The following is a 27,721-nucleotide window of genomic DNA, read 5'->3' on the forward strand; positions in this document are numbered from 1 at the left end:
TAGATTTAGCTGCTCGTGCGTACAAACTGTTGCAGTAATTGATTCTCGATGTTATGAGAACGATTGCAACCGTACGGCGGGCGGCCAGTGGGAGGTAATCAAAAAATTTTCTGAGGCCCTTGATTATGTTGAAACAGATACCGCCCACTTCTTTGGATTGCTGTTTAAAGGACAGCATATCGTCAAATTTTATGCCTAAGTTGCGTGTGGCACTGATGGTATTAGGAGGGGCTTCTGCGTCTGATGGCCAGCATGTGAGAGAGGAAAAGATGTTATTTTTCCCGAAGGGCAGGATCTCTGTTTTCGCAGAGTTGCACTTTAGATGGTTATTGTGCATCCATCCAAAAGTCGCAGTTAGGCAGTCTTTCAGTATCTGTTCAGCCTTTCCTGTATCTTCATCTAAGACCAGGACCAATTGGGTATCGTCTGCATATGCAACCGTGGTTACATTATGCGTGGCGATTAGGTTGATCAGGGGTGCCATGTACAGATTGAACAGGGTTGGGCTCAAGCTAGAGCCCTGGGGCACCCCTGACCTAACCTCCTTCTCCTCTGAGTAGAAGTGTCCCAATTTGGTTATTTGTTTTCTGTGGAGCAGAAAATTTGTGAACCATTTCAACACGGTGCCCCCAATGCCTGCCTCAGCTAGGCGATGTAGTAATATGGTGTGGGACACCGTGTCGAATGCTGCAGATAAATCCAGGAGAATCGGGACTGCCTTCTTCCCCTGGTCAAGAGCCGCTCTAATGGTTTCTGTCGTTGACAGGAGTGCTGTTTCTGTAGAGTGATTGGCTCTGAAACCTGCCTGGTTTGGGTGTAGTATATTGTTTGTTTCCAGAAATGATGAGAGTTGTTTATTTACCAGGGTTTCGGCACATTTACATAGCGCGGGAGTTGTGAGATGGGTCTCAGATTGGTTAAGACGGATGGATCGTGTAGTGGTTTTTTTTGTAGGGGTTTTACTATCGCCGTCTTCCATGTGCTGGGGATTTCCCCCGACTGGAGTGAGGCGTTTATGATTGAATTCATCATGGGGTTGACCTCATTTTTGATTTCATGGACTAGTGCCGGAGGGCAGGGATCCAATGGTGATCCTGATTTAATTTTTGACATAGTATGGGATGTCTCATGCAGATCGATTGTAGTAAAAGAATTCCATCTAATTTTATCTGGGCCGGTTTCTACAGCTAGATTGTCGTTGTTTTCAATCACTTCAGGAAAGTGTTTTATGATGTGAACTATTTTTTGTTCAAAATAATCTGCGATTTCATTGCAGAAACTCTGTGATGGAGGTATTTCCTGTGACAAGAATCCTGGGTCTCGGAAGCTCTTTACCACATGAAAGATCTCTTTTTGGTTATTCTGAGATGTATCTATTTTGTTAGTGAAATAGTTTATTTTATTTTGTTTGATTTGAGCATGATATTTTCGTCTGGCTATTTTATACTTGTCTTGGTCCTCTTTTTTGTAATGTTTACGCCATGTACGTTCTAGCTTGCGTACTGCGCGTAGAGTCTCTTTGAGGTCTTTAGTATACCAGGGGGCAGAGACTTTCCGTTGTTTAGGTTTTGATTTGGTTGATCCTCCCGAGGTTATTTTCTCCCCTATTTTTCTCAGCCATTTTTCGTAGTTGAGATTATCCGAAAACACATTCTCAGTGGTCAAAGGTTTGTTTTCTTTAACCCATATGGGTAGATCCGGATGTTCGATTATTTTTGTCCAACAGGGAGTGGGTTTCTGAGATCTGGGTCCCTTTGGTTGAGATCTGTTGGCTTCCCTTGTTGTAAGGTGAAATGGTATAAAACTATGGTCAGTCCACGTCTGAGGCAAAGGGGTAGATACCTTGATAGTCTCAAGGTTAGAGCAGACACAGTCTAAGGTATGGCCAGCTATATGTGTGGGATCTTTCGTGAGAATCTTAAGTCCAAGCACCTGCATGATATCTTTAAAGCATTGTGCATTTGGGTCTGTCATATTATCAAAGTGAATGTTTATGTCTCCCAATAGGGTGAAATTAGCTGCTTTAAGCGTCAAAGCAGTAATTACCTCCCCCATGCTATTCAGAAAATTGTCCATTGGTCCTGGGGGGCGGTAGATTAGTGCTCCAGAGAACATGAAGGAGTCATGGGCCTGTATATTGAAGGCTAAACTTTCTGCACCTTTAATATCCTGTAACTCGGAAATGCTGCATGTGAGTGTCTCACGGTGTATTATAGCAATTCCCCCTCCTCTATGTATCGGTCTGTCGAGTCTTTGTATGTTATAACCAGGTGGTAGTGCGCAGGTAATATCAGGATTTGACCATTCTCTTAACCATGTTTCTGTGATCATAAGGCAGTCCAGATTGTTCTCTGCGAGTAGGTCATATATGTGCAGGGCGTTTTTGCACATGGATCGTGCATTTATTAGTCCACCTGTAATAGTTTTATATATACTTTTAGGGGAAGTCTTAACATAGGGTTGTAATGTGAGTTAACACTTCATACATGTAATAGGTCCTTGCCATTTAGCAACCTCTATGAAATGGTTGCATTGCTTAGAGGTGTAATTAAGAGACAGAAGTTTATCTCTGGTTACCTGTTCAGATGGCATTTTGAGCAGGTACAGCAGCCCCCAGCCCGTCCTTAGCGCGGACGGGCGCAGACGGGCTGGACTTTGGCTCGACTTCGGCGCGCTTCCGGCGCACCCGCTGATCGCGTCCGCTGCGCGGAGGGATCACCTTATGCTTTTATACACGAGGCTGGGAAGTCTAGAGCGCTGGGGCAGTGACTACGCCCAATATGTCTGCCAAGAATGCTGCCTCTCACTCAGCACCTTAGTCGGCTGGGTGTGGGGCAATTCTAGCGTGTTTGGCTGTCTGAGTGCAGCGTTTCTCAAAGGGCAGTGCTCCTAGTGAATTTACAAGCACATGTAGCGGCGCAAATTATATTTTTAAAAATGAAACGAGCAGTTTTAAAAACGGGCAAACAATTCTAAATAAGAAGCGCGTTGCAGCTCAATGCTCAATGCTCAATGCTACCCCCGGTTTCCGCCTCAGGGGAGTGAAGTTGCAGTGGATCTCGTGAGCAGAATCTAATCTCTGCTTTTATACACGAGGCTGGGAAGTCTAGAGCGCTGGGGCAGTGACTACGCCCAATATGTCTGCCAAGAATGCTGCCTCTCACTCAGCACCTTAGTTACTCAGTTAGCCGTTTGAAGACTCAGGCAGGGAAAATGAACTTTCTAAAAGTTATTTATCTTCAATATTTATTCAAAATCCAACTCCACCATTGAATTGGGTTTTTAATAACTATTTAAGATGGTAGTTTTATTTTTCTCTAGCTGGTCCCATTTCAGAGATATCAGTATTACCAGTTCAACCTGCACTCTGGTTTTCTGTATAGGACAGCTTGGCCTGCCATAGTAAAAATAGCTTTTGGAGCATTGTCACTGTAGGGTCTTGGTAACATTCATTTTCTGCATATTAAATACAGTGCACCATGCCTTGTGGAATACAAGACCTTCATAATGCTGACTTACTTATATATATATATGTGAGCCTTTGCGTCTCAAAAAGTGTTATTTTCACAAGTCACACTTCAGGTTTTACACTGCAGCAGCTAGGCTACACAGGCTAGCCCTAGAAACATGTGTTCGAGGCATATGGGCTGCAGATGCTACATTATGAATAGATCGCCATCTGGTGTTGGGCTCGGATGATTGCACTTGTTTTTCTCTTGGAGAAGTCTTTTGTCGTCACGAGACTGGTGACTCCTCCTTTGGGTGCTAGTGCGCATGGGCATCGGCTCCATCCTTAGATTGTTTTTTTCCGCCATCGGGTTCGGATGAGGATCGAAGCGCTCCGGATCGACTTCGAGAAAAAGTGATATTTCGGTGCGTATTCCCTTTCCAATTCGACGGTATTGTTATCGAACGCGATTTCATTTCCATTCCGACACGTTTCGACTCCAATAAACATTTTCTTCTACGTAAACGAGACCGGGAGGCCTTTCTCGACGTAGTCCAGCCCGGAGTCCATGGAAAGGACTCCATTTAAGAGATGTCCAACGTGTGGTGCTAAGTTCCCACACAAGGACCTACACGAGGTGTGCAATCTCTGCCTATCGCCTGAACACGAATCCAGGGACTGCGAAGCCTGCGCATCATTCTCCTCCAAGTTGACGATTAGAAACCGTCGAGCCCGAAGACACGAGGTTTCAAGAATGCAGTCGGAGGCAATCCCGGAGCCGTTCGAGGACCAGCACCTTGAAGAAGAAGAGGAACATGAAGACGAGTCGGGGTCGGAAGGGGACGAGTCTGATGTCGAAGAAATCGACGTTCAACAAACCGTGAGTGACGACGTCCCCTTACCAAAAAACTGACCCCGTGTGGTACCGACCCCGCCTTCGAGCCCGGTCAGACCACTGAAGAAAGTTTCTGACACCCCGCCTTCGGGCCCAACAACGAAACCGAAACAGAAACCGAAACTCTCGGCCTCCCACCATGTCAGATCCGACAAACGGTCGACATCGACACCGAGCTCCATACAAAGGAAAGCTCGGCATCGAAACATTCCATGTCGAAACCGAAACATGCTTCGACGTCGAAGACTTACTCAACACCGAAAAAATCGGAATCGAGCAAATTCTCGGTGCCGAAAACACAGAACATTGACGGTCAGAAGCAAAGGCACCTTTCAGAACCAAAAACTTCGGTACCGACACAGGAGCAGCAGACAGATCCAAAACAAAAGACTTTATTTATCGATCCGCAAACTGGCAAAGTGGTGACAAAATCACCGAAAAAGAGGAAGAATTAACTAGATGACAAAGCTCTTCCTCCTAAAAAGAGAACAATGGGGACAAATACAACTCCTCCCCTTTCACCTCAGCCTAGAGACACACCCTCTACCCCTATTCCTCACACTAGGCCAGCTATTCCTCCACCTTCTACACCAAGACCATCTACACCTCAAACAGATGTAGACAGTGATACAGGGGAGGGAGAACCTCATGGAGATGACGACACTATCCCAGATGAGGAAGACCCATGGGAAAATTATGATGCAGGGTCAGACGATGATAACGACCCAGAATTATACCCCTCAAAACCTTCACCACCTGATGATAATACAGGTTTTGTGCAGTTGATTAATAGGGCAGCTAAATACCATAAGGTAGATTTACATACAGAACCTCAAATAGAGGATTTCCTTTTAGAAACTCTACCTGCTGCACAAAGAACATCAGGCACACTACCTATGCTAAAGGGTCTTCTCAATCACACAGCAGACATATTCAAAGACCCTGTGAGGGCTAGGGAATTAAACCCAAGAATTGATAAAAAATATAAGGCAGCCCCAAAGGACCCAATATTTATCAAAGGACAAGTACCTCTGGACTCGCTTGTAGTTTCAAACGCTCGTAAAAGAGCAAATTCATTATCTACAGGGGAAGCTCCTCCTCCTGATAAGGAGTCCAACCTAATAGATGCATCAGGCAAAAGGGTAGCATCCCAAGCAGCAAACAGCTGTCGCATAGCTAATACACAAGCGCTACTTGCACGCTATGATGGAGCGCATTATGATGACTTGGAAAAACTCATCACACATCTCCCTAAGGAACATCAAAAAAATGGCAGACCAGCTTATACAGGAAGGGAAGATAATAACCAACACTTCCATTAAGTTTGCATTAGACGCAGCAGAAACTGCAGCAAGATCCATCAACACCAGTATCATGTTAAGAAGACATGCATGGCTTAGGGTCTCAGGGTTCAAACAAGAAGTGCAAACATCTTTATTGAACCAACCTTTTGATCAAAAAACATTTTTCGGCTCAGGTACAGATGAGACTTTAGAAAAGATGAAAAAAGACACAGAAACGGCTAAATCAATGGGAGCATTACAACAGCCAACTCAAAGGGGTTCCTTTCGTAGGTCCACCTATAGAGGGGGGGTCAAACAATACAGGCACAAGCCAACAATCTACCTCTTTTACACCAACATCACCCAGAGGTAATTCAAGAGGCAGTTACAGAGGTAACAACAACAAGAGTAGAGGTCGCGGAAATAATAACAACCGCAACTCCCCAACCCCAAAACAGTGACTTAATACAACTCCCCCCAAACCATATAACACCGGTCGGGGGACGTTTATCACAGTTCCTACCTGTCTGGGAAAACATCACATCAGACAGGTGGGTGAGACAAATTATCCAACATGGTTATTGCCTGGAACTCGCAGCTACCCCACCAAACATCCCCCCCAGACAGTGTCCAATGAGTCAAGATCATCTATCTTTGTTAAAACAAGAAGTACTATCACTGCTACAAAAGAATGCCATAGAGAAGGTTCCAAAACTTCAGCAAGGGACAGGAGTATACTCTCTATACTTCCTAATCCCCAAAAAAGACGGGTCTCTAAAACCAATCTTAGACCTCAGACCTCTCAATGCATACATAAACTTGGAACATTTCCACATGGTCACACTCCAACAAGTACTTCCTTTACTGAAGAAAGAGGACTTTCTTTCTACACTGGATCTAAAAGACGCTTACTTTCACATCCCAATTCACAAAGCCCACAGAAAATACCTCAGGTTTGTAGTAGAAGGACAACATTATCAGTTCAAAGTCCTTCCATTTGGGGTCACAACAGCACCAAGGGTGTTCACAAAATGCCTAGCAGTAGTTGCAGCACACCTAAGAAGACAGGAAATACATGTCTTCCCTTACCTGGACGATTGGCTAATAAAAGCCAAGTCACAGGAAGAATGTCTTCAAAACACACAAAAGACCATTCAATTGCTGCACCAGCTAGGGTTTACGGTGAACTACACAAAATCCCACCTACAACCAAGCAAGATTCAACAATACCTAGGGGCTACTATAGACACAGAAAAAGCCAAAGTATACCCCAATCCAATCAGGATCCAAACCATGATCACGTTGATCCAACAATTTCAACCACAACACTCACTAACAGCTTGAGTGTTAATGCAGCTGTTAGGGATGATGTCATCCTGCATACTGCTTATACCATATGCCAGACTACAAATGCGTCCACTGCAAGAGTGTCTAGCGACACAGTGGAATCAGGCTCAAGGTCAGATTACAGATCTGGTGTTGGTAGACGACCGCACACATCGCTCTCTGAAGTGGTGGAATACAACAAACTGTCGTTCCTAGAACTGATTCGACAAGTGATACTAACAGCGGATGCATCGCTCACCGGATGGGGAGCGCATATGGAGAAATATACACTACAGGGAGAATGGAGTGTACAGCAAAAAAGACTGCACATCAATTATCTGGAACTACTAGCAGTGTTTCTAGCATTAAAAGCTTTCCAAATGCAAATCCTCAACAAAGCAGTCCTGATCAGAACAGACAACATGACTGCAATGTATTATATTCAAAAACAGTGGGGGGCACACTCTCTCCAACTATCCAGACTAGCACAGGACATTTGAAGATGGGCCATTCCTCAAAAGATCTATCTGTTAGCCGAACACCTACCAGGAGTTCAAAATCAGATAGCAGACATCCTAAGCAGAGAGTCAGAACAAATACACGAATGGGAACTGCACAACCAAATACTGCAGCCATTCTTCCAAAGATGGGGACAACCAGAGATAGATCTCTTTGCCACTCATCAGAACGCAAAATGCCAAAACTTCGCATCCAGGTACCCACACCACCTGTCCCAGGGCAATGCGCTATGGATAAATTGGTCCAACAAATTTGCTTACGCTTTTCCCCCTCTCCCGCTAATTCCATTAGTGGTTCGGAAACTGCAACAACATTCAATGACAATGATACTAGTAGCACCCACGTGGGCAAGACAGCCGTGGTTCACCACGCTACTGCAACTCTCACAGGTGCCACATCAAAAGCTGAGATTATTACCCATGCACCTTACACAGAACCATGGAGAAATAATGCACCCAGATCCCAAACAATTGAACCTAGCGATCTGGCTCCTGAGGTCATAAAATTTGGATACTTAGATTTACCTCCAAACTGTATGGAAATCATTAAGCAAGCAAGACGTCCTACCACCAGAGCATGCTATGCAGCAAAGTGGAAAAGGTTTGCTGTATACTGTAACAGTAACAACATCAACCCTCTGGACGCATCCACTAAACAGATTATTTGCTATTTACTACACTTGCAGCAATTTAACCTTGCCTACACCTCTATTTGAGTACATCTTGCAGCTATAGCGGCGTACCTACAACACAGACAACATTTTTCCCTGTTTAAAGTACCAGCAATAAAAGCTTTCATGGAAGGCCTCAAAAGAGTCATTCCACCAAGAATACCGCCTGCCCCAGTCTGGAATCTCAACATAGTACTTACCAGACTAATGGGACCACCTTTCGAACCTATGCATAGGTGTGAAATACAATTCTTCACATGGAAGGTGGCCTTTCTTATAGCTATTACGTCACTCAGAAGAGTAAGTGAATTGCAAGCATTTACAATACAAGAACCATTTCTACAGTTACACCAAAATAAAGTGGTTCTTAGAACAAACACAAAATTCTTGCCTAAAGTAATTTCAGCATTCCACATCAATCAGCCAGTGGAACTACCAGCCTTCTTTCCAAAACCACAGACGGTAGCAGAAAGAGCCCTACATACATTAGATGTCAGAAGGGCGATATTGTACTACATAGAAAGAACACAAACTTTCAGAAAGACAAAACAACTATTTGTAGCGTTTTCTCCTACACATAAGGGCAATCCTATCTCTAAAGCAGGCATTGCCAGGTGGATTGTAAAATATATACAAATATGCTACTTAAAAGCAAAGAGGACATTAACTGTTCCTCCTAGAGCTCACTCTACACGTAAACTAGGAGCATCTATGGCATTCTTAGGAAACATTCCCCTAAATGACATGCAAAGCAGCTACCTGGGTTACACCGCATACCTTCACAAAACACTACTGTGTAGATGTGCAGACAACACGACAGGCTAGAGTGGGACAAGCTGTACTAAAGACTTTATTTCAGACTGTTGCAACAGACACTGGTGACCACCGCTAGGGAGATAACTGCTGTATAGTCTATTCATAATGTACCATCTGCAGCCCATATGCCTCGAACGGAATATGCTACTTACCAGTATGCATCTGTTCTTGGCATAGAGGGCTGCAGAGTGGTACATGCCCTCCCAGCCTCCCCCGAAACCTGTGTCTGTTCCAACACTATCTTATTTAGATACACTTACATGGGCATTTCTATCTGTATTCTATCATACTACTCCATCTAACCCTACAATGGCAAAACAATCTAAGGATGGAGCCGATGCCCATGCGCACTAGCACCCAAAGGAGGAGTCACCAGTCTCGTGACGACAAAAGACTTCTCCAAGAGAAAAACAAGTGCAATCATCCGAGCCCAACACCAGATGGCGATCTATTCATAATGTACCACTCTGCAGCCCTCTATGCCAAGAACAGATGCATACTCGTAAGTAGCATATTCCTTTCTGAGCCACTGTAGTTCATGGCACAGTAGGTGCTATTAACCGCAAGTGGCAGTCAACCTTCATTGCCACTGGATTATCTCTGGATCATATACTGCGCCCTTATAGGAAAGTAAATTGTGCCATTCAGGTTTTAAGCCAATTATGATACATTTTAGGGATCAGAGCACATACACTGGGCAATTGATAGCAGTGTCCCAGTGTTAGAGTTCAAGATTACCAGCCTGTGAGTCCTAAGAAAAAATGGAAAACTGGGGATGACAGCCCAAAAGGGTCACAGCAACATGACTTTTGTTAAAATACAGTGTATTGTTATATAAAAAGATAGGTGTAGTAAAAAGCACTTTGATGATTAGGCTATCAACACCCAACCGCACTAACTTATCATGTGATGTAACCCAACTATTAAGGCACGTAGGTGGAAGCTTTTCTTTATTAACTTTATTTTGGCTATATGGCCTAAAAGTAAAACAAATAAAATTACATAACCTGAATTAAATCCCATAGAATATTAAAAAACAAATTAATACAATTTATGTATGACCAGATAAAGCTGGTTACAAATAATGAAATACACTAGTTAAAATAAGTAACTATTTAGAGGCACATGTTTTGCCTAATCCTCCATAGTTAAATTAAAAAGGGGGATAGAGCAAAAAACAGTCTTTGCTTAACCCAGTTTTGAAAATGTGAAAAGCAGGCCCGGACTGGCCGTAGCGGGCACCAGGCAATCCCCCGGTGCGCCGCAGGGGTAGGGCCAGCTTTGGGCCCCTGGGGGCCGTTTTTGTTAAAGGGCCGTTTTTGCAGCATAGCTGCAAAATTGGCCCTGTAACAAAATCGGCTGAAAACCGGCCCTGGCAAAGAGCTCGGCAGTACCCCCAACCCCCCGTGGGGGGAGAGGGGGGGGGGAGGCGGCCAAGCACTTTGACACAGCCAGTTTTGGTTCTCAGTCCGGCCCTGGAGAAAAGCAATTTGATAATCCCTAACACCAAAAAGCAGACAAGCAGGAATAATCCACTTTCTGCTGCTCTTAGCAGAAGATTCGCTGAAAAACCAGGAGGAACATGGCTTTCGCAGGTACAGAGCCGGGTCTCGGGATGGGATCGGGAGGAAGGAAGCTCCCAACTCCTAGCTTAAACGCCCGCAGACCCTGCCCATAACCTGCTGCTATATTTCTTTAATCTTTGTTTCCTTCACGTTTTATTGTTCACCTGGCACGCCGCTCTGGTAGATCCAGTGTTACTTTAAGTTCACAAGGCACTTGAGTGTGTGGTGTCCCTTCACTCCCCGGCCATTGACTTACTGCCAAGAAAAGAGGACATAGTCCTGACAGTATTGTTCTTTCCTTCTCCCTACACGCGTTGGAAGAGGATATTCGCCCCCTCCCCAGAGAGAACCGACCCTGGAGAACAGGAACAGAAGAGCCAAAGCAGTCCCGGCAAGACGGTCCATTCTACCTTTGCCTTGCATAGACTGTCCACCCGGCCTAAGCGTACTTTTCTGAAAATAAAAACCTATGTCCGTAGACCTGGCCTCAAACCTCTTCTTGCAACCCCGCCACACCTTTGATGGCCGTCGCCAGACACCGCCCTAAAGTGCTTCAAGGACTCACGGGCTACGGCCAAGTCATTGGGCCGCTCCTTCTGTCCAACGCAGTATGCTTTTCGTTCCTTTCGTGGCTACGAAAGGGGTGCCCCGCTACGTCCCACCCAGGGACACCGGCCACAGTAAGATACCCAACTCTTGCGATGCCGGGGTCGTGGAAACAACAGGCGAGGTTCGGGGGGCCAGCGGGCGGGCCAGTCCACCAACTCCCCCGTCTCCCCCCCCCCCCCTCCTCCTCCCAGCAGCAGCCTCCAAACCATCCTAGTCCGTCCTTTCGGGCCCATCAAACGTCAGTGGGCGGCGGGATTCCCCATCACCACATCCACTGGCGCACCATCACTTCGGACAGGTGGGTTTTGCAGATAGTCCGAAGGGGCTACTCCCTCCCCTTTGAAACTGCCCCTCCAGCCATGCCGGCGCGATACCACCACATGTCTGAGGACCATCTGGCCCTTCTCATGCAGGAAGTTACAGCTCTCTTGGCCAAGGGAGCCATCTTGTACGTTCCTGTCCCAGAAGTAGGTCTTGGTTGTTATTCCCACTACTTTCTGGTTCCCAAGAAGGACAAGGGCCTGCGTCCTTTCTTCGACCTCGGGGACGTCAATCGCTAACTCCGGAAGGAGAAGTTCAAGATGTTGACACTTTCTCAGGTCTTGTCTGCCCTCGACCAGCAAGACTGGATAGTAGTGTTGGACTTGCACAGAGCTTATTTTCACATCCCCATCCTGCCGTCCCACTGGCGTTACCTACGGCAGGCCACAAGCACTTACAGTTTACCGTGCTCCCCTTTGGCCTTACCAGCGCACCTCGGGTGTTCACGAAAGTGACGGCGGTGGTTGCAGCTCATCTGCCCAGATCAGGGGTTTCGGTCTTCCCTTATCTTGTCGACTCGCTGATGAAGGCGGGCTCGCCCCAGGCAGTCGTCTCCCACATCCAGATTGCGGCCGACCTCCTACATTTGCTGGGATTCTCCATCAATGTGCCGAAGTCACACCTGATTCCCTCTCAGAGGCTCCTCTTCATCAGAGCGGATCTGGATACGACGTGGTTTCGGGTCTATCCTCTCCCACAGCGAGTCTGGGATATTCAGGCTATGATTCTGATCTTTCAGCCTCTATCCCGGGTTTCGGTCAGAATTACCCTGAGGCTGCTGGGCCACATGGCCTCCTGCATCCTGCTGGTTGATCATGCCAGGTGGTATATGCGGGCTCTGCAGTCGGACCTGAAGTTCCAGTGGGCGCAGCATTAGGGGAATCTGTCTGATTTGCGTCCAGATCTCGGAGGGCACTGCTCGACAACTGCAGCGGTGGCTTACAAACCAGGATTGGGTCAATGGCAGATCCCTCTCCCTTCCCCAACCAGACCACACTGTGTTGACTGACACATCCCTTCTGGGATGGGGCTGCCACATGGGAGAGGCAAAGATCAGAGGCCTCTGGTCATGGGCGGAGTCTGGGCTTCACGTCAACCTTCTGGAGCTCCAGGCAATCCATCTTAGCACGGAAGGCATTCCTTCCCTGTATCTGGGGAAGAGTAGCGGAGGTGTTCACGGACAACACAATTGTAATGTGGTATTGCAACAAACAGGGCGGGGTGGGGTCGTGGATCCTATTTCAGGAGGCCCTCCGCCTATGGACATGGCTGGAACATCAGGGCATTTCCTTGGTGGTTCAACACATGGTCGGTTCTCTGAACGCCAAGGCGGACAAACTCAGCCGCAGGTGCATGATGGATCACGAAAGGCATCTTCACTCTGAGGTGGTGCAAGGTCTCTTTCGACAGTGGGGAGAGCCTTTAGTTAGATCTATTCGCCAGAGAAGAGAATACACAATTTCAGTAATTCTACGCGTTGGAACTTCCAAGGCGGCACTCGTTCAGCGACGCTTTTCGTCGCGAGTGGAGTTGCGGTCTGTTTTACGCTTTTTCGCGTATACCACTTCTGCCCAGAGTGCTGAAGAAGATAAAGCGGGACCGGGCTCAAGTCCTTCTTGTGGCTCCGGATTGGGCTTGAAGAGTCTGGTATCCCAAGCTGTTCAGCATGGCCATCGGTCCTCCGATCAGAAAGCCTCTTCGGGAGGATCTTCTCTCGCAGCAGCAGGGGACGGTTCTCCACCCAAACCTGTCCACTCTCCACCTCCTTGCGTGAAGATTGAGAAGCGGCAGTTGTCCTCTTTCGACCTGCCTCCTGAAGTCTGTGATGTAATCTTGACAGCCAGGCGTCCTTCCACTTAGACTGTATACGCCTGTAGGTGGAACACATTTATGGCATTTTGCACAGCAAAGGCTGTGGACCCCCTTTCTACCCATCTATCTGAAGTACTCTGGTTTCTTCTCTCTTTAGCCCAGCAGGGCTCTGCTCTGGGCACTATCAAGGGCTATCTTTCAGCCATCTCTGCCTTCTTTCGTTTGCCAGACCAGCCTTCTCTTTTCAAGTCCCCGGTGGTTAATCATTTCCTAAAACTCTTAACGCATCTTTTCCCTCCAATTCCCCTCGTTATGCCTCAGTGGTACTTGGACCTTGTACTCACCTATCTCATGTGTGCTCCCTTTGAGCCACTGCATAACTGTCCTTTACGCCTTCGTCTCTTAAAACTGCTTTCCTGGTAGCCATCATGTCTGCTAGAAGAGTGAGTGAGCTCCAGGCTCTTTCCTCGAAATCTCCTTTCCTATCTGTTCATCTGGATGAGGTGGTTCTCAGGACCCTTCCATCCTTTGTTCCTAAGGTGGTCAATGCCTTCCATATTAGGCAGACCATTACTTTACCCACCTTCTTTCCGCCTCTCCGCCTCCGCATCCTTAAAAGGAAGAAGAGAGGCTCCACCATCTGCACCCAAAGCGTGTGCACTCCTTCTATCTGGATGGCACAAATCAGTTCCGGGTGGATGTTCAACTCTTTGTTGGCTACTTGGGTGCAAAGAATGGTCGGGCCGTACACAAACACACCATTTCGCGATGGGTCGTATTGTGTATTAAGGCTTGCTACTCTTTGGCTAAAAAGGAGCCTCCAGTCGGCTACACGCTAACTCCACCAGGGCGACGGCAGCCACTATGGCCTTGGGAAGAGGAGTGCCTCTGAATGCCATCTGTCAGGTAGCCACGTGGGCATCGCTGCACACGTTCACCAAACACTACTGTCTGGACAGCCAAGTCCGGAGAGACATCTTCTTTGACCGTTCTGTTCTCCAGGTCTTCTGGTTTGATCTTGGTTCACAGAACCACCACCATGGTTGGTATTGCTGGGGTATCGATTCTTAGGTATGCCATCTATAACTAACTTTTTACTTTCAGATGCAAAAGTTCCTTACCTTTGGTAGCGATATATCTGTAAGAAACCTTAGTTAGTTATAGATTCCTCCCCATTCTGCTAACTGATTTCTAGGGTGACGGTCATCTTTTCAGGGCCCTAGTTTCGTGCACCAATGGTCAGTGTCTTGCATGGCTCTGCGTTTCTGGAGCGGAAAGTCGTGTACAGAACTGATGTCCGCGCGCAAGGGCGGCGTCTATGTAGCTGCCGCAACGTTATCCCGGCGACCACGATGACGGACGCGGAGCCGACCGACACCACCTTCCGACGCGCAAAGTTACTGCTGACGAAAAAACTTTCTGGATCCAGTCTGACGCTTGGGGGTATTTCTAAGGTAAGGAATCTTTAACTAACTAATGTTTCTTACAGATATATCGTTACCGAAGGTAAGTAACTTGTGCTGTATGTAGGCTTAAAGCCAAGAATCGCTCTAGGATGAAGTCAACCCCATTACCTGAAGAGAGAGACTGTGGGACCCCATTTTGGTCTTGAGATGGACACCCCACAAGGGATGTCAGACCACTGTGAGCTGGAGTGTCTGCGTGCAGGAACCTCAGCGTCACGCGGCAGTGTGTCAGCATGGAAGTCCTTTTTCTCCTCTCCCTACTCCAGCAAGATATGGTGTTTATATACTCAAAGTAGTACCCTCCGGGGTTCTACCTTGCTGTGTCATGTCAGACTTAGGATGATAGAAGGAATTACCCTTATACATAGTTATTATGCAGGTGCTGGTAGTGCTGCTGAGTTTCCAAGAATCCTCATGCATAATGGATGAGGATAGTATTCAGGGAAAACCCTACATCCTATTAGCAGTACCGTAACTAGGTAAAAGGTCAGTCCCAAGAACTGTTATGTAGTGTAATGGTAGGGGAGAATATGGGTGAAAGATTAGGTGACTACCTGAGCCTATATTGTGATACCTATATAAAACATAACAGGGCCAGCTATAATCTTATTCTTTTATAGTCTTTTATAGGACATACTGCATAGTCCTACCTCTCTTTCCATACCACCATTCCACTGGTTTGCAGTACCAGTCTGAGTGGATGCTGGACATTTGTTTTCCTTTAGGTGGCCTGGGCTGGGTTACTTAGTCTGGGTTCACAAGCACATAGTTGCAAATCTCCGCATTGGATCAGGAATATGGCATCTGTGGGGTGCCCTCACAGCTTAGTAAGTTCTTTCACCTTTCCTATCCCTGATGCGCCACAGTGATCAGGGTTCCAGTATAAAACAGGAACATGGTAGGAACAAAATTTCGTACACATCCCTGTCATTGTGTAAGGATATCACAGATGTTTCGCTGTGGTTGAGGTAGACCAGCTTTTCCAAACAAGGCATCAGTTAACCTGATTTGGTGAGGAGCTCTACTTTTTTATATCTGCTCTGCTCTTGGCCATTCTCCTTAAATGACTGCATTCAAGGAAAGAAAAACTGTAAAACTGAAAATCAGGATTCCCCGAAGACTTTCTCTGTGCTTTTGCTAATGTGTCTGTTAACTTATTACTTAAGGCCCAGAGTATAAAATATTGATTTGGATGGCTTCATGACTTAGCTGTCAGATAAGAAACCACATCAGAGGAGCCAGAAATAACTAGTCTGAAATCAAACTTCTAAGTTTTGCTTTGCAAGTGTCTAGAATATTATTCACTGCAAAACAGTTTGCCACAAGCAGTACCAAATGATGAACTTTACAACGCAATTTTCACATAATTGAACTAAAAATACAGACGTTCTGAAAAGACACTAGTGAAATATTTCAATGGTGTTATAGTGTGACAGCAGAATTAGATTGGCTATGTATCCTTAGCTGCAATTCCCCGGTGGGCTGGAGCCAATGAAGGCTGGTTTTGTGGGCCACGGCCACTTCCATTATTACTCTTGCCACCTCTCTGGGATTAATGGCATTGGATACAGCGAGAGCAAAGCAAGAGTGGAGAGAAAGCAAGGGAAAGACAGAAAAAAGTAGGGCTGGTTTGAAGATTGTTGCCAGATCTCCTTTTGATTCCCAGTCTACCCCCGTTTGCCAGGCAAGCCTTAGCCTCCCCATGGTTTATTGTGACTTATTCCTCCCAACGTTGGCAAAAGTCCCTAAATGGGCTAAAGTGATATATAGTATAAGTAATCGCAAATATGATTTTGGAACTTTACATGCCATTTTATCCAAAATAATGTAGCACTTGTGTTCTCTTCATTTTGATATCACTGTATTTTTCCATTCGCATTCGGAGAACATGCTTGGAAAGTCCATGGCAGAGAAATCAAAAGTTATACAAATCTGACTATTCCATACCATAGGTAGGAGAGCAACGCAAATCCCACAGGCTCATACAGCAGAACTACTGCCCAATTACAGAGCTTAGAAGATCAGAGAGCAGACGTTACCTCAATCTTACATGCTTTTTCACCAGACTACATTCAGTGTAGAAATTTCGTTTTCAAAGTCGTTCCAAAGTCTATTTTATGTATTTGTGTTTTCTTTATACTGATTTCGTTACAAATATTACATTTTAGCATTTTCCCAAGTTCTTTATAACAGTGTTTCTATAACAGGGTTTCTATGTGCTGTGGATACTGTGCAAAGGTGCTGATTGTAATTTCAATGAGCTCCAAATAAATGTTTCTACTTGGGTACTGTGAAAATATATGCTGTCAATTAGGGATCATTTGAATAGAAATTTGATTTCAATGTGTCATCATAATGTAGATTTTTTGTTTCAGAATTGGAACATTTGGAAATTCGGAACACTATATTTTATGCTATAGCATCTCTTTGCATAATCTGCATTGCCTAAGCCCTGGCTTTCTGATTATAGTTCAAGTTGTTTTATGGGTGTTACACCTGTTTAGCTTTTGCCCTCTCATTTGGAAAATGTGAATTTCCCACAGTTGCAAAGGTCCTAATGTCTGCTTTCGAACCTGCCCTCTGCGAGCTACAGGTAGCATTCATGTGCTCAGTGCGGCCCCTCTGCACACCCATGTACTGGAAGAGGCAAGGAAGGCCTTGTAAATAGTGATTTAAAAATGAAAATATCTGAGAAGCAGGTGCAATGTGTTCAGACTTTGACTGGACTCTAAGATGCACAGCCCACAGGCCCACCTCTGTAGGGCAGGCATTTTTTCTCAATTCTGTTCATCATTCTGTTTGCTCCTGCTGGCATCTGCCATTTGGTGCAAACTAACAGTAAATGTTTTACTGATATAAAGTTATTGTTTCTTGTCATCGGGGTAGGCATTAAGCATGGACTCAAGGGTCTAATTGTGGCCAACTTTGAGATTTTGCACTCTTAACATATGTAGATGATGGTAGCAATGTCAGGCCCAGATATGTACATGGGAGCAGAATGTCACCACTCACCACCCACACACTGGCACTGTCTCAGACTCTTTAGATTCCAAGCAATTACTATGACATAGTCATATGAAATAGAGTAGGTAGTTGGGTAAGTGTCACGTCTGAGTAGATCCTGTTTAAGATGGACTTCGTCACTCAATGATCTTTATGAATAGATCTCAGTAATCATGATTTGGTAAAATCAAATGGTTCCTACCTTACTTGTGTTAGCTTTGTTCTGTGATTGGGTCTTTACTACCAAGCTCAGTGTGCAAATGGAAGAAATAGGAATGTGCTATCTTGGGGCAAGGCAACACAAAGTTAAGCAAGAACCTACAAATTATACTAACAACATTATCAATATACATAGTTTACTCCGAATGATACCAAACTTACCTTGGAGTCCTAAGAGGAACTTCCCAGATGTCCTCTAGAGTCTCTTTTTTGCATCTACAAGAAACCATGAGGTTCCATTGTCTACAAAATATTTTAGAGGAGGCTCCCCATTTGCTTTCCCTGTGCGAGTGTTCCCACAAAGTCAACAGTTTTTCTTAGTTTCTAATGGTCTTCACTGAGTACTGTCTTCAGAATTAACACACCAGTAAACTCTTAAATTTCTTCAGGACCTATGCTCAAGAAGTCTCCGCATTTGCTCTACCAAAGGTCAGTGCACTCAGATTTCTTAATGGAAGCAAGTTTGCTTATCTCCGGTTTGTTTTCATCAAGGGTTCAACATTCTTAGTGTTAAAATCACCAAAATGCAGCCATGCTTAAATAGTCTATTTTCTGCAAAGATATAAAGTTCTAGGGATTCTTAAGTTTCCAAATCCTCAAAAGCAAGGTGTGCAAGTCAGCATTTTCAATATTCCTAAGGCCCTTCCTCATTCGATGACCCTATTGACTAGCGTTGAGTAATGAGTGCGGTCTTCTTTAATAGACGAGCCCCACCCAGAATCTCTCACTCCTGTTAAGATCTCACAGGAGTTGCCTGTGTAAATTATTATTGCTGCTTTGCCGCGCAGCATCCACAAGGCTTTTTACTGGTCAGGAATGTGCAACCCAACCAATGCCAAACAGGACTATCCAGGAGTAGTAGGAGTAGTAGTAGTAGTAGTAGTAGTAGTAGTAGTAGTAGAAGTAGTAATAATGTTTGTTGTTTAAATTATTTAAAATTCATAACAATATCCAATAAAGTAAGCATTGCGTAAAACATAAATATGTTGTGAATTTCTAAATGCATAAATAGACAATATAAAAAAGCATGGAGTGATGATATTAAATAAAGAAATACCTTCGCCCTCTTTTGTGAGTCAAATGTAATCCATTGCCTTAGAATGCCCATTCCAGGACGAGTCCCCTGCTCAGAGATCCCAGGAGCCTAAGGCCATATACTCTTTTCTGGTGCTCACCATGGATCCCTTTCAGTGAGAGACACAAGGAGTCAAAAGACAGCGCCTGTGCACATTGGGCTGACTAAAATTAATCCTGAAAATTAAAGACCTACTAAACAATTGGTTGTCTGTGAATCTGTTCTTCTGACGCTTTTTACTGAACATGGACTGTTAACTTAAGGCAAACATAACAAGATGATGGACGGAGTGCTGAAACGTATCAACCACTACCCCCCAGTCCAAAGAGCTGGGTTGAATATATTATTTTGCTTGCCAATCCACCCCTGTTTGGACCCGGCCATATACACAACATTCTTAACCCTGCTCCTTATGGGCACAGTCCAGCCCGAACTGCCAGGCCAGTTTCCCTCTGGAACGAAAATAGGCATCCTGGGACTGGTTTCTGGGTATCACCCCTCATCAGCTTGGCTAACTTGAATCCAGTGACACAGCAAGCAAGGGATCCACATCTGGTTATACCATGGCCACTTAGGGTGAATATAGCAAACACAACAAGATGATGAACAGAGTTATGAAACTTTTCAACCACTCGCCCCCTGTCTAGAAATCTGGGTTGAATTCATCGTCTTTTGCTCACCATGCCACTACAGTTTGGACCCATCCCTATCCAAATCGGGCTTGACCCTTCCTCTCATGGGAACAGTCTAGCCCATATTGCCAGGGGGAGAGACTGAATTGCAAATGGCTGGGTCCAAACTAGGGAGGCATGGTGAGCAAACAACTATGGATTCAACCTAGATCTGTGACTGCTAGTGAACGTTTGACAATGTTCAGGATTCAGTCCATCATCTTTGTGTTGCTATGTTATTTTAAGGTACACTTTGCTAGCTATACCTATTAACATGCAATAACGATTTCAGCTGTACTTCATCACAAATACTAATTTTAAAGTAATCTGAGTCAACTTGAACTTGATGAACAGACTCAATGCATTTTCACTTGTAACCATGTTATCAGTGGCCTTGTCAGTTTTCACAAATATTCTTTGTAAGCTAAATGTCAATCCACTTTCTTAACTTTAAGCCTCAGAGACGCATATTGAAGCAAGGTTTTCTAACAATGGATCATCAGAGTGCTACTCGTCTCTCAAACTCATATGGGAGGATTTGTACTGTAATCATCTACAGGTGCTTTTTCCAATCTGCATCATTGCTTTTCAAAATATATTGTCTGTATTCCAAGACAACTACGGTATTCACTAAAAATCATCTCTGGCTTTGTCGTTAACTTTGGAAAACTTGCATATTTCATGGGCTATCCTGTTTGTAGTTGTTGGTGATGGCAAAGTTGTCACTAACTAGAATCATAACTCTCCCCACCTTTTTCTAGAAACATGCAGATTTTTGTTTCTGACTTGTTTGATTTATACTGCTCTTGCATTTGGACTTTGAATGTCCAGCTTTGAACGCCCTTTCCTCATTTTACTTTAACAAATACTGCTGGTAGCTATCTGTAAAGTATCCTCCTGTGTGGAAAGTAAGGATCTGACTTCAGTGTGCTCGAGTGGCACTCATATGCGACCCTGACCATCACTCTGTGTGAGAACAAGGTCAACGCTTAGTCTCACTACATTACCTAACAGTGTACAGGAGTAATGTTGAAAAATGTTCTGCATCTATTCTAGTGCCCGGGTATATTATGAAGGTGAGCAATGCGCATTTACAAGTACTCATCTGAATTAATCATTTTTCACTGTAGGTACATTTACCTAATGAACTGCCTTTATTTAAGCAAACAGGAATAGTAACACAGCTAGAGATTACTGCTTCAGCTAACATAAAAGAGTACAAAAGTGCAGTGACAAGCAAATAGACTTATTTGTCGCAGGGATAGTCAGTCCCTGTCCTGCACATAACAATCCTTTAGAGTACTGAAGCTCTCAGCAGGGTTATCCAGTTAAGCACTTACGTGCACTAGAGTTAGAGCATTATACAAAAAAAAGGCAATGGCACAGAAGAAAGAGCACCCTTGGATGAGGTTACTCACTCTTAATAAAGCATTCTGACGCTCTTGCTAAACAATAAAGAGCAGCAAAACATGGCCCAGTACCAAGATTAGCACACTAAAACAGATACTTTTTACTTGAACCAACAGTTACGCAATGAACACTTCTATAAAAATGAAACTTGTTGCATCAGCTGCCATTTAATATGGTAACAAATCCACTTTTTTACACATACGTTCCAAATGCAATAAAGTAAAAATACAAGTAGAAAATAATACCAGGCAGACTAGTAATTCTTTATGAGCAGCTCTGCTAGGCACTATAAGTCTAAGATCATGGATTGGGGCTGCCGTCGACTTAGCTGGAACTTTCATGGATCTTGTCAATTACCACCCCCAATCATCTGTCATCCCTGTCCTTTCTGGGTTGGGCATCCAGTAGACCATATCTAGGCCCGGAGGAGCACCAAACCTCCTTGTCCACCCACCGCTTCGGCGGCAGCCTCTGAGCTGCTTTACTTTGCAGCAAAGAACCACCCTGTGGGATGCTGACCTAGTCTTTTTCTCCAGGGGAGGAAGACAACAGCATCCAACAGGTGGATCCTTGTTACAAGGTGCAAGTATTATGAAGAATGGCAGAGGTGATTTACCATGTAATACTAGCACAATACACAAAGATGGACCCCGGGTACTCTCTTGAACACATTATCTTAGTCCGGGTAGAGTTACAAAGAGCTTAAAGACTTCTTAGAGGAACATGTGTTAAGCATTTCACATCACCAGCATGGATGATAAGTTTTGGACTGGAGAGTAAGCCGACTCCAATTTATAAAAAAAGCTCTGATTTTTATAAATTTTTGGACACCAAAACAAAGTCGATACATGCAGATTAATTGGATTTATCAATTTTTCAAGCATTAAATAAATCAGTACTTTAGCAGTATAAAATGTTTGGTCACTGAGAAAAACACAAATATGCAATTGATTACTTAGAGAAAGGGTTCAACGGAACCCGCTCAGGGTTAAGGTCTTGTGAGTCCCTAGACCAGTTCACAACATCTAGCACAATTTTACCTGGCTCAGAGGAGCGGGTGTTGAGGTGCACTTTAGCTGTCAAATGAAGCAGTCAATCAGACGTGCGGTCTTTAAATGGATACCTTAGCAAAAAGGTACTTGCGTGTCGAGTTGAGCAAAACCCTTTGGAACGTAAGCAAAGAGTTGGTCCTGGACCAGGAGTCCAGGACCTTGTGCCTGAGAAAATTGCCAACCAAAGGCTCGAGCGAGCATGCAGGTGACTGATGCGGTAGTACAGCTGATTTCAAGTGTTTAACAACTGGTTGTGGGTCAAGTTGTGCGTGGAGTCAATCCTCCAATGTGATAATTGCCCGCACCGAGACCACTTACGTGCATGCGCGGCACTCCTGACACACCATCACTCGTCTAAGCGCCGACTTCACGTTGCTCTAGCCTGCCATAATCACAAGCACCCCCATATCTCGTTCTATTATTGATACTCCTAAAACGGAACAGCTCACTGCTTAGCCACAATCACCCACGAGCCTTGATCCCTTCGGCTGCTCTGCAGCATGACTCCACGCACAACTTGACCCACAACCAGTTGTTAAACACTTGAAATCAGCTGTACTACCGCATCAGTCACCTGCATGCTCGCTCGAGCCTTTGGTTGGCAATTTTCTCACCTAGGTACTTGCACATCACGAACTGGTCTATCTAAGTCACTTATTGAGACTTCTTAATCAATGTTTTTAAATGTATATATCTCCCCCTTTTTTCTCCCCCCTTCTAGGCATTTAGAGGCTTATTTATTGTTACAGCTTTCACTGAAAATGTCCTGATGATGGTCCCGTGATTTAATAGGGGTCCGAAACGCCGTCGACCTTTAAGTACCAAAACAAAAACGTGATTACTATGTGTTTTAAGGAGCTTTGTGGAAATATTCTGTACATTTGCATCCATGACAGAAAACTGTGTTTTGCCTTATAAAGCTCTTCTTTGCTTTCTATATTCACTTTCTGTACCCGCTCTGTAAGTGCTGGACACAGGCTTGTGTTCCACACTGGCTGACTTGTGGAAGGTACTCTGTGTGATAAAACCACTTCTAATTCAAGTAAAACTATGAAAGACCACTGTCCAGCAGGAAGTTCAGGCTCTTTCGGCAAAATGAGTTTTTGAGATAGTCCTTGCCTCTGAAGTAGGAACTGGATGTTACTGCCACTATTTTCTAGTGCTGAAAATGACTGAGACCTTCATCCTATTTTAGATATATGAACTATAAATGACTTCCTGCAAAAGTAAAAAAATCAAGATGCTCACTCTGGTCTATGTTCTCTCTGGGCTCAATCTAGGATTGGATGGGAGGGTTGAACCTGCAGGGCGCATATTTCCATGTTCTCATTCTGCAGGCCTTTAGGCACTACTTGAGGTTCAAATTGGGCCAAGAGCATTTTTAGTTTGCTGTGCTTCTCTTCAACCTCATCAGTTCTCCACGAGTGTTCCCAAAGGTAATGGCGTGGTTGCAGTATGTTTCCAGAGGTCAGGCATTCCAGTCTTTTCCTACCTCAATGACTTGCTGTTCAAGGTGGGCTTGCCACAGTCAGTCGTGGACCATGTCCAGTCAACAGTGAACTTCCTGACATTGTTGGGGCTCAAGATCAATGTTCCAAATTCAAATCTTACTCTTTTGCAGAGGCTCCCTTTCTTGGGATCCTTCCTGGATACGGGTCATTATTGGGCCTTTCCTTCAGATCAGAAAAACCAGGACATTCAGGCTATACATCCAGTGTTTCAGCCTTCTTCCTAAGTTTCAGCTAGGATGTCTCTGAGGTTTCTTGGCTTATTGCCTTTGTGCATCCTGCTTGTCAACTATGCCAGATGATATATGCTGGCTCTGCAGTGAGATCTGAAGTCTCAGTGGGCCCAGTACCCAGGGAACCTGTCTAAAATTCCATCCAGGTTACAGAGGAGACTTCAAAAGATTTGCAGTAGTGGCTACTTGACTGCAATTGGGCCAGCAGTAAAGCCCGCTCTACCTAACCAAGAAATATCAATGGAGAACAATGCAACACTACTGGTAGTGGGTTGGGAGGTCATCTGGTAGGTGTTGAAAGTTTCCCTACTGTCCATTAGGGGAAGGCTGGTTCAGGTCCTCATGGATAACACCACTGCCATGTTATATTGCAACAAGCCAGGGATTGAGTGGTCACTGAACCAGGAGGGCCTGCACCTTTTGTAACCAGCTGAATCGTCCGTGAATTTCCCTGATCGTGCACCACCTGGTGCGATGTTCAAACAGCAGGGTGGACAAACTCAGTCAGCAACCCCTCGCAGATCATGAACGGCAGTTGCATCCAGAAGTGGCACAGGGCATCTTCCAGCAGTAAGTAGAACCCTAGCTTGATCTTTTCGCCACTGCAGAAAACATGCAATGTCAGCACTTTTGCATACTGGAGCTCCCAAAAAGTCAGGACTCCTTTATTCCGTCCCACCGCCACCTTTCCTGCCTCATATTCTGAAGAATATCAGGAATGACCAGACCCAAGTCCTCCTTATGGCTCCAGATTAGGCTAAGAGAGTGTGCTACCTGGAACTTCTGGGCAATGGCATCTGTCCTCTGATCTGCCTGCTGATTCAGAAGGATCTTCTTTCACAGTTGCAGGGCAGTGAAGGGTCTTTCATCTCGGCCTGTGCAGTCTAAATCTCTGTGCATGGAGGTTGAGCGGCGTCAGTTTACAACACTCTCTGTCCTGACTTTGTGGATGTTATCCTTTCAGCCAGGCGTCCTTCTACAAAGTCTGTTCACACTGGTACAAGTTTGTTGCTTAGTGTGGCACCCATAATATGGGGCCGCTGCATGTCAAATTGCTGTAATGTACTTTTATTTTGTGTTTGTCGCAGCAAGGACTTACAGTGAGCACAGTTAAAGGTTATTTGTCAGCCTTTTTGTATTTACTGGACCAGCCATCCTTGGAAATATCACTTCCTGTGATTCAGTTTCTTGATGACTTCATTCATGTTTCCTCCTAAAACCTTTGTGATGCCTCAGTGGGATCTTAATTTGATCCTGTCTTTATATGTGTGCATCCGTTTTTAGCCAATGTACAACTGCTCTCTCCATCTCCTGACTCTGAAAACAGTCTTTCTCATTGTGATACTTTCATTTGAGTGAGCTTCAAGCTGTTTCGGTCCAGCCTTCCTAGGCCACTTTCATTCAGGACCAACTGGTGTGGAAGGCTGGGATGGCATTTCTACCAAACGTTATGAGCCCCTTTCATGTGAGATCGTCCTTCACAGTTCCAACGTTCTTTGCTCCACCTCACATCTTGAAGCAAGAGATAAGATGCCATTGTTAGGACTCCAAAAGATCGCCGAGTTTTTACTTTGATTGCTCCAAAAGACCACAGTGTTGAAAATTAGCTGTTTGTTGGGTTCTCCGTGGCAGAGAAGTGCAATGTAGTGCAGAAAAAGAATTTGTCCTAATGGATAATCCTATTTATTAAGATCTGCTACACATTAGCCAAGAAACAGCCCTTGAAGGGCCGATTCCACCAAGGCCAGGGCTGCCACCACTGTGTTGACATCAGAGTGCCTGAATTGGATATTTGCTAGCCCGCAATGTGGACATCAGTGCATACGTCCAAGCACTACTGCCTTGGCAACTAGGTTCAATGGAAAGGCATCTCGCCCTGTGTGTTCTGTAAGACTTTCTGATTTGAGCCATTTCACAGACCAACTACCTTGGGGTAGGCAGGAAGGGAAGGTGAATTACTGTATTAGTATCTATTCTAAAAGTGAGGAAGCTATGTTTAGAAATATACCCCAGAAGAACAAGTTATTTAGCTTCAGTAACGTTCTCACTGGTGAATACTCTGACAGCAGATTTATCATCACTGTCCTACCTCCGTGTTCTGTGGATTTGCCTCTTTTCCATTTGAAATTTTCCCAAGCTAGAGATCGGCACACATATAATTGTTTTTTGACCTGCACGGACAGTATCCAGAAAGAAACTGACAGCGCTGTTGGGTGCTGCTTATGTGGGATTCAGACAGTCACTTCTGGGGTGGAACATGATTTATTATGCAACTTATAACGCGCAGACTAAACCCGAAGGTATGATCGATGCAGATTCGCACAACGCCGGCTACTGGCACTTAGGGCTACGCTGAAAAATCTTCATGATTCATGCTGGTGCTTAGGGATATTCTGAAGGTGAAAAATCTGTGGCTCCATAGAGTATCTGCCAAAAAGCATGTTACTGAAGGTAAGTAAATAACTTGTTTGTCTAATTGTAAAGATGTCTCTTTTTTCATATTACAGTTGCTGTTTTGTGTTTGCTGTGCATATAAGAGACTCTTATGCATAATCCTGGACCCCACAACTTAACTTACTGTATATACTCTAATGGTACCATGCATATCAGATTTAATTATATTAGGCGATTTGCATATTGTATATATATCCCTTTTATAGTGGTCTTATATCCTATCCTGGGTGTGGTTTGCTTCTTCCCAGATAAATTACAGATCCATTTCTCCTAAAGTGTAATATTCACTTACTAACCCTTAAACCTGTCATTGAGGCTAAAATACAGGTGTGTCTAATTTGATGATGTTTTCTTATAGGGCTGTGTTGGAAAAATGGAACTCCACAAACAAATTATGATTTCTGCTGTATACATTCAATTTTTATATTTTCTGCAGGGAGAGACATCTATTACCAGCCTGCAAAATGATGATAGCAGTCCAGTTCCTGGAATGCTGCCACTTGGAAAAGAAAACAAGAACATAAAAAATATTTTGAGCTTGTTTGAAGAAGATGAAGAGGAAGGGACCTTTGAAGATCAACTCAGTCAAAAAGACCCCCAAAAAGAAGTACAAAAGGTTGGAGTATTTTGATTAGAGGGGGTGGATGGGCATGTACCACGTACAGTAACGTAGAATCTTTTACTAAAATGATTTACATTGGTGAAACTCGTTAGCACTTTGAAGTAGTAAATTAGCGCCTGTCTTTTTAGGTTTGAATATTTTTTCATGCACCAATAGGTTGTGATCACTTGTCTTTTTTTAAATACTATTTTATTAATTTTCAAAGGCTCAAAGATCAATATAGCATAGAATCATAAGCCAAGGAGAAGCCACCCATTGCTTTATAATCTTCAAAATGTGTAATCACAAATATGATCTTCCTCCCAGACATCTCTCCCATATCTTCCTCTATGCTTCACTCATATCTGATAGTGCAGCCAGACATGGCCCATGGGTTGGCTAAGAAATCCCACAGTGTTCAGTGTGTTAAGTACAGTTTCCTCTTTATGGTATAAGCAGCCCTCCGACATCATTTTCAGCATCCTGATCTTTGGAGGGCAAGTCACCTTTAAATCACCTCTCACCATGAATGTTAAAAACAGGTTTTCAGAAATCTAGAAATGTATACTCCTGATTGCTTCCATGTGATGTCAGATGTTACTTAGCCATTGTGTCCCGGACTTTCAGGTATCACATGTGCATCAAGGGTACTAGAATCTTTGGGGCACATGCATCAATGTTGGCAATTGCGATTCCATAATTGCAATTATTAAGGAATCGCATTTATGGAATTGCAATTGCCTATGCTTGTACGTTTTGCAATTA

General features: G+C 44.4%; 1 protein-coding gene across 3 annotated transcripts in view; it reads left to right on the forward strand.

Moving 5' to 3' along the window:
- The window catches only part of LOC147711647 (WASH complex subunit 2-like), a 735,247-nt gene that overhangs the window by 326,094 nt on the left and 381,432 nt on the right, over positions 1–27,721 (forward strand). For all 3 annotated transcript variants that reach the window (XM_086922303.1, XM_086922305.1, XM_086922304.1), the window contains exon 22: positions 26,792–26,971. In XM_086922303.1, coding sequence (XP_086778429.1) covers positions 26,792–26,971 — 180 coding nt within the window. The remainder of the gene's footprint in view (positions 1–26,791; positions 26,972–27,721) is intronic.

The sequence above is a fragment of the Lissotriton vulgaris genome, chromosome 5 (genome assembly GCF_964263255.1).
Source record: "Lissotriton vulgaris chromosome 5, aLisVul1.2, whole genome shotgun sequence".
NCBI classification, from domain to species: domain Eukaryota; kingdom Metazoa; phylum Chordata; class Amphibia; order Caudata; family Salamandridae; genus Lissotriton; species Lissotriton vulgaris.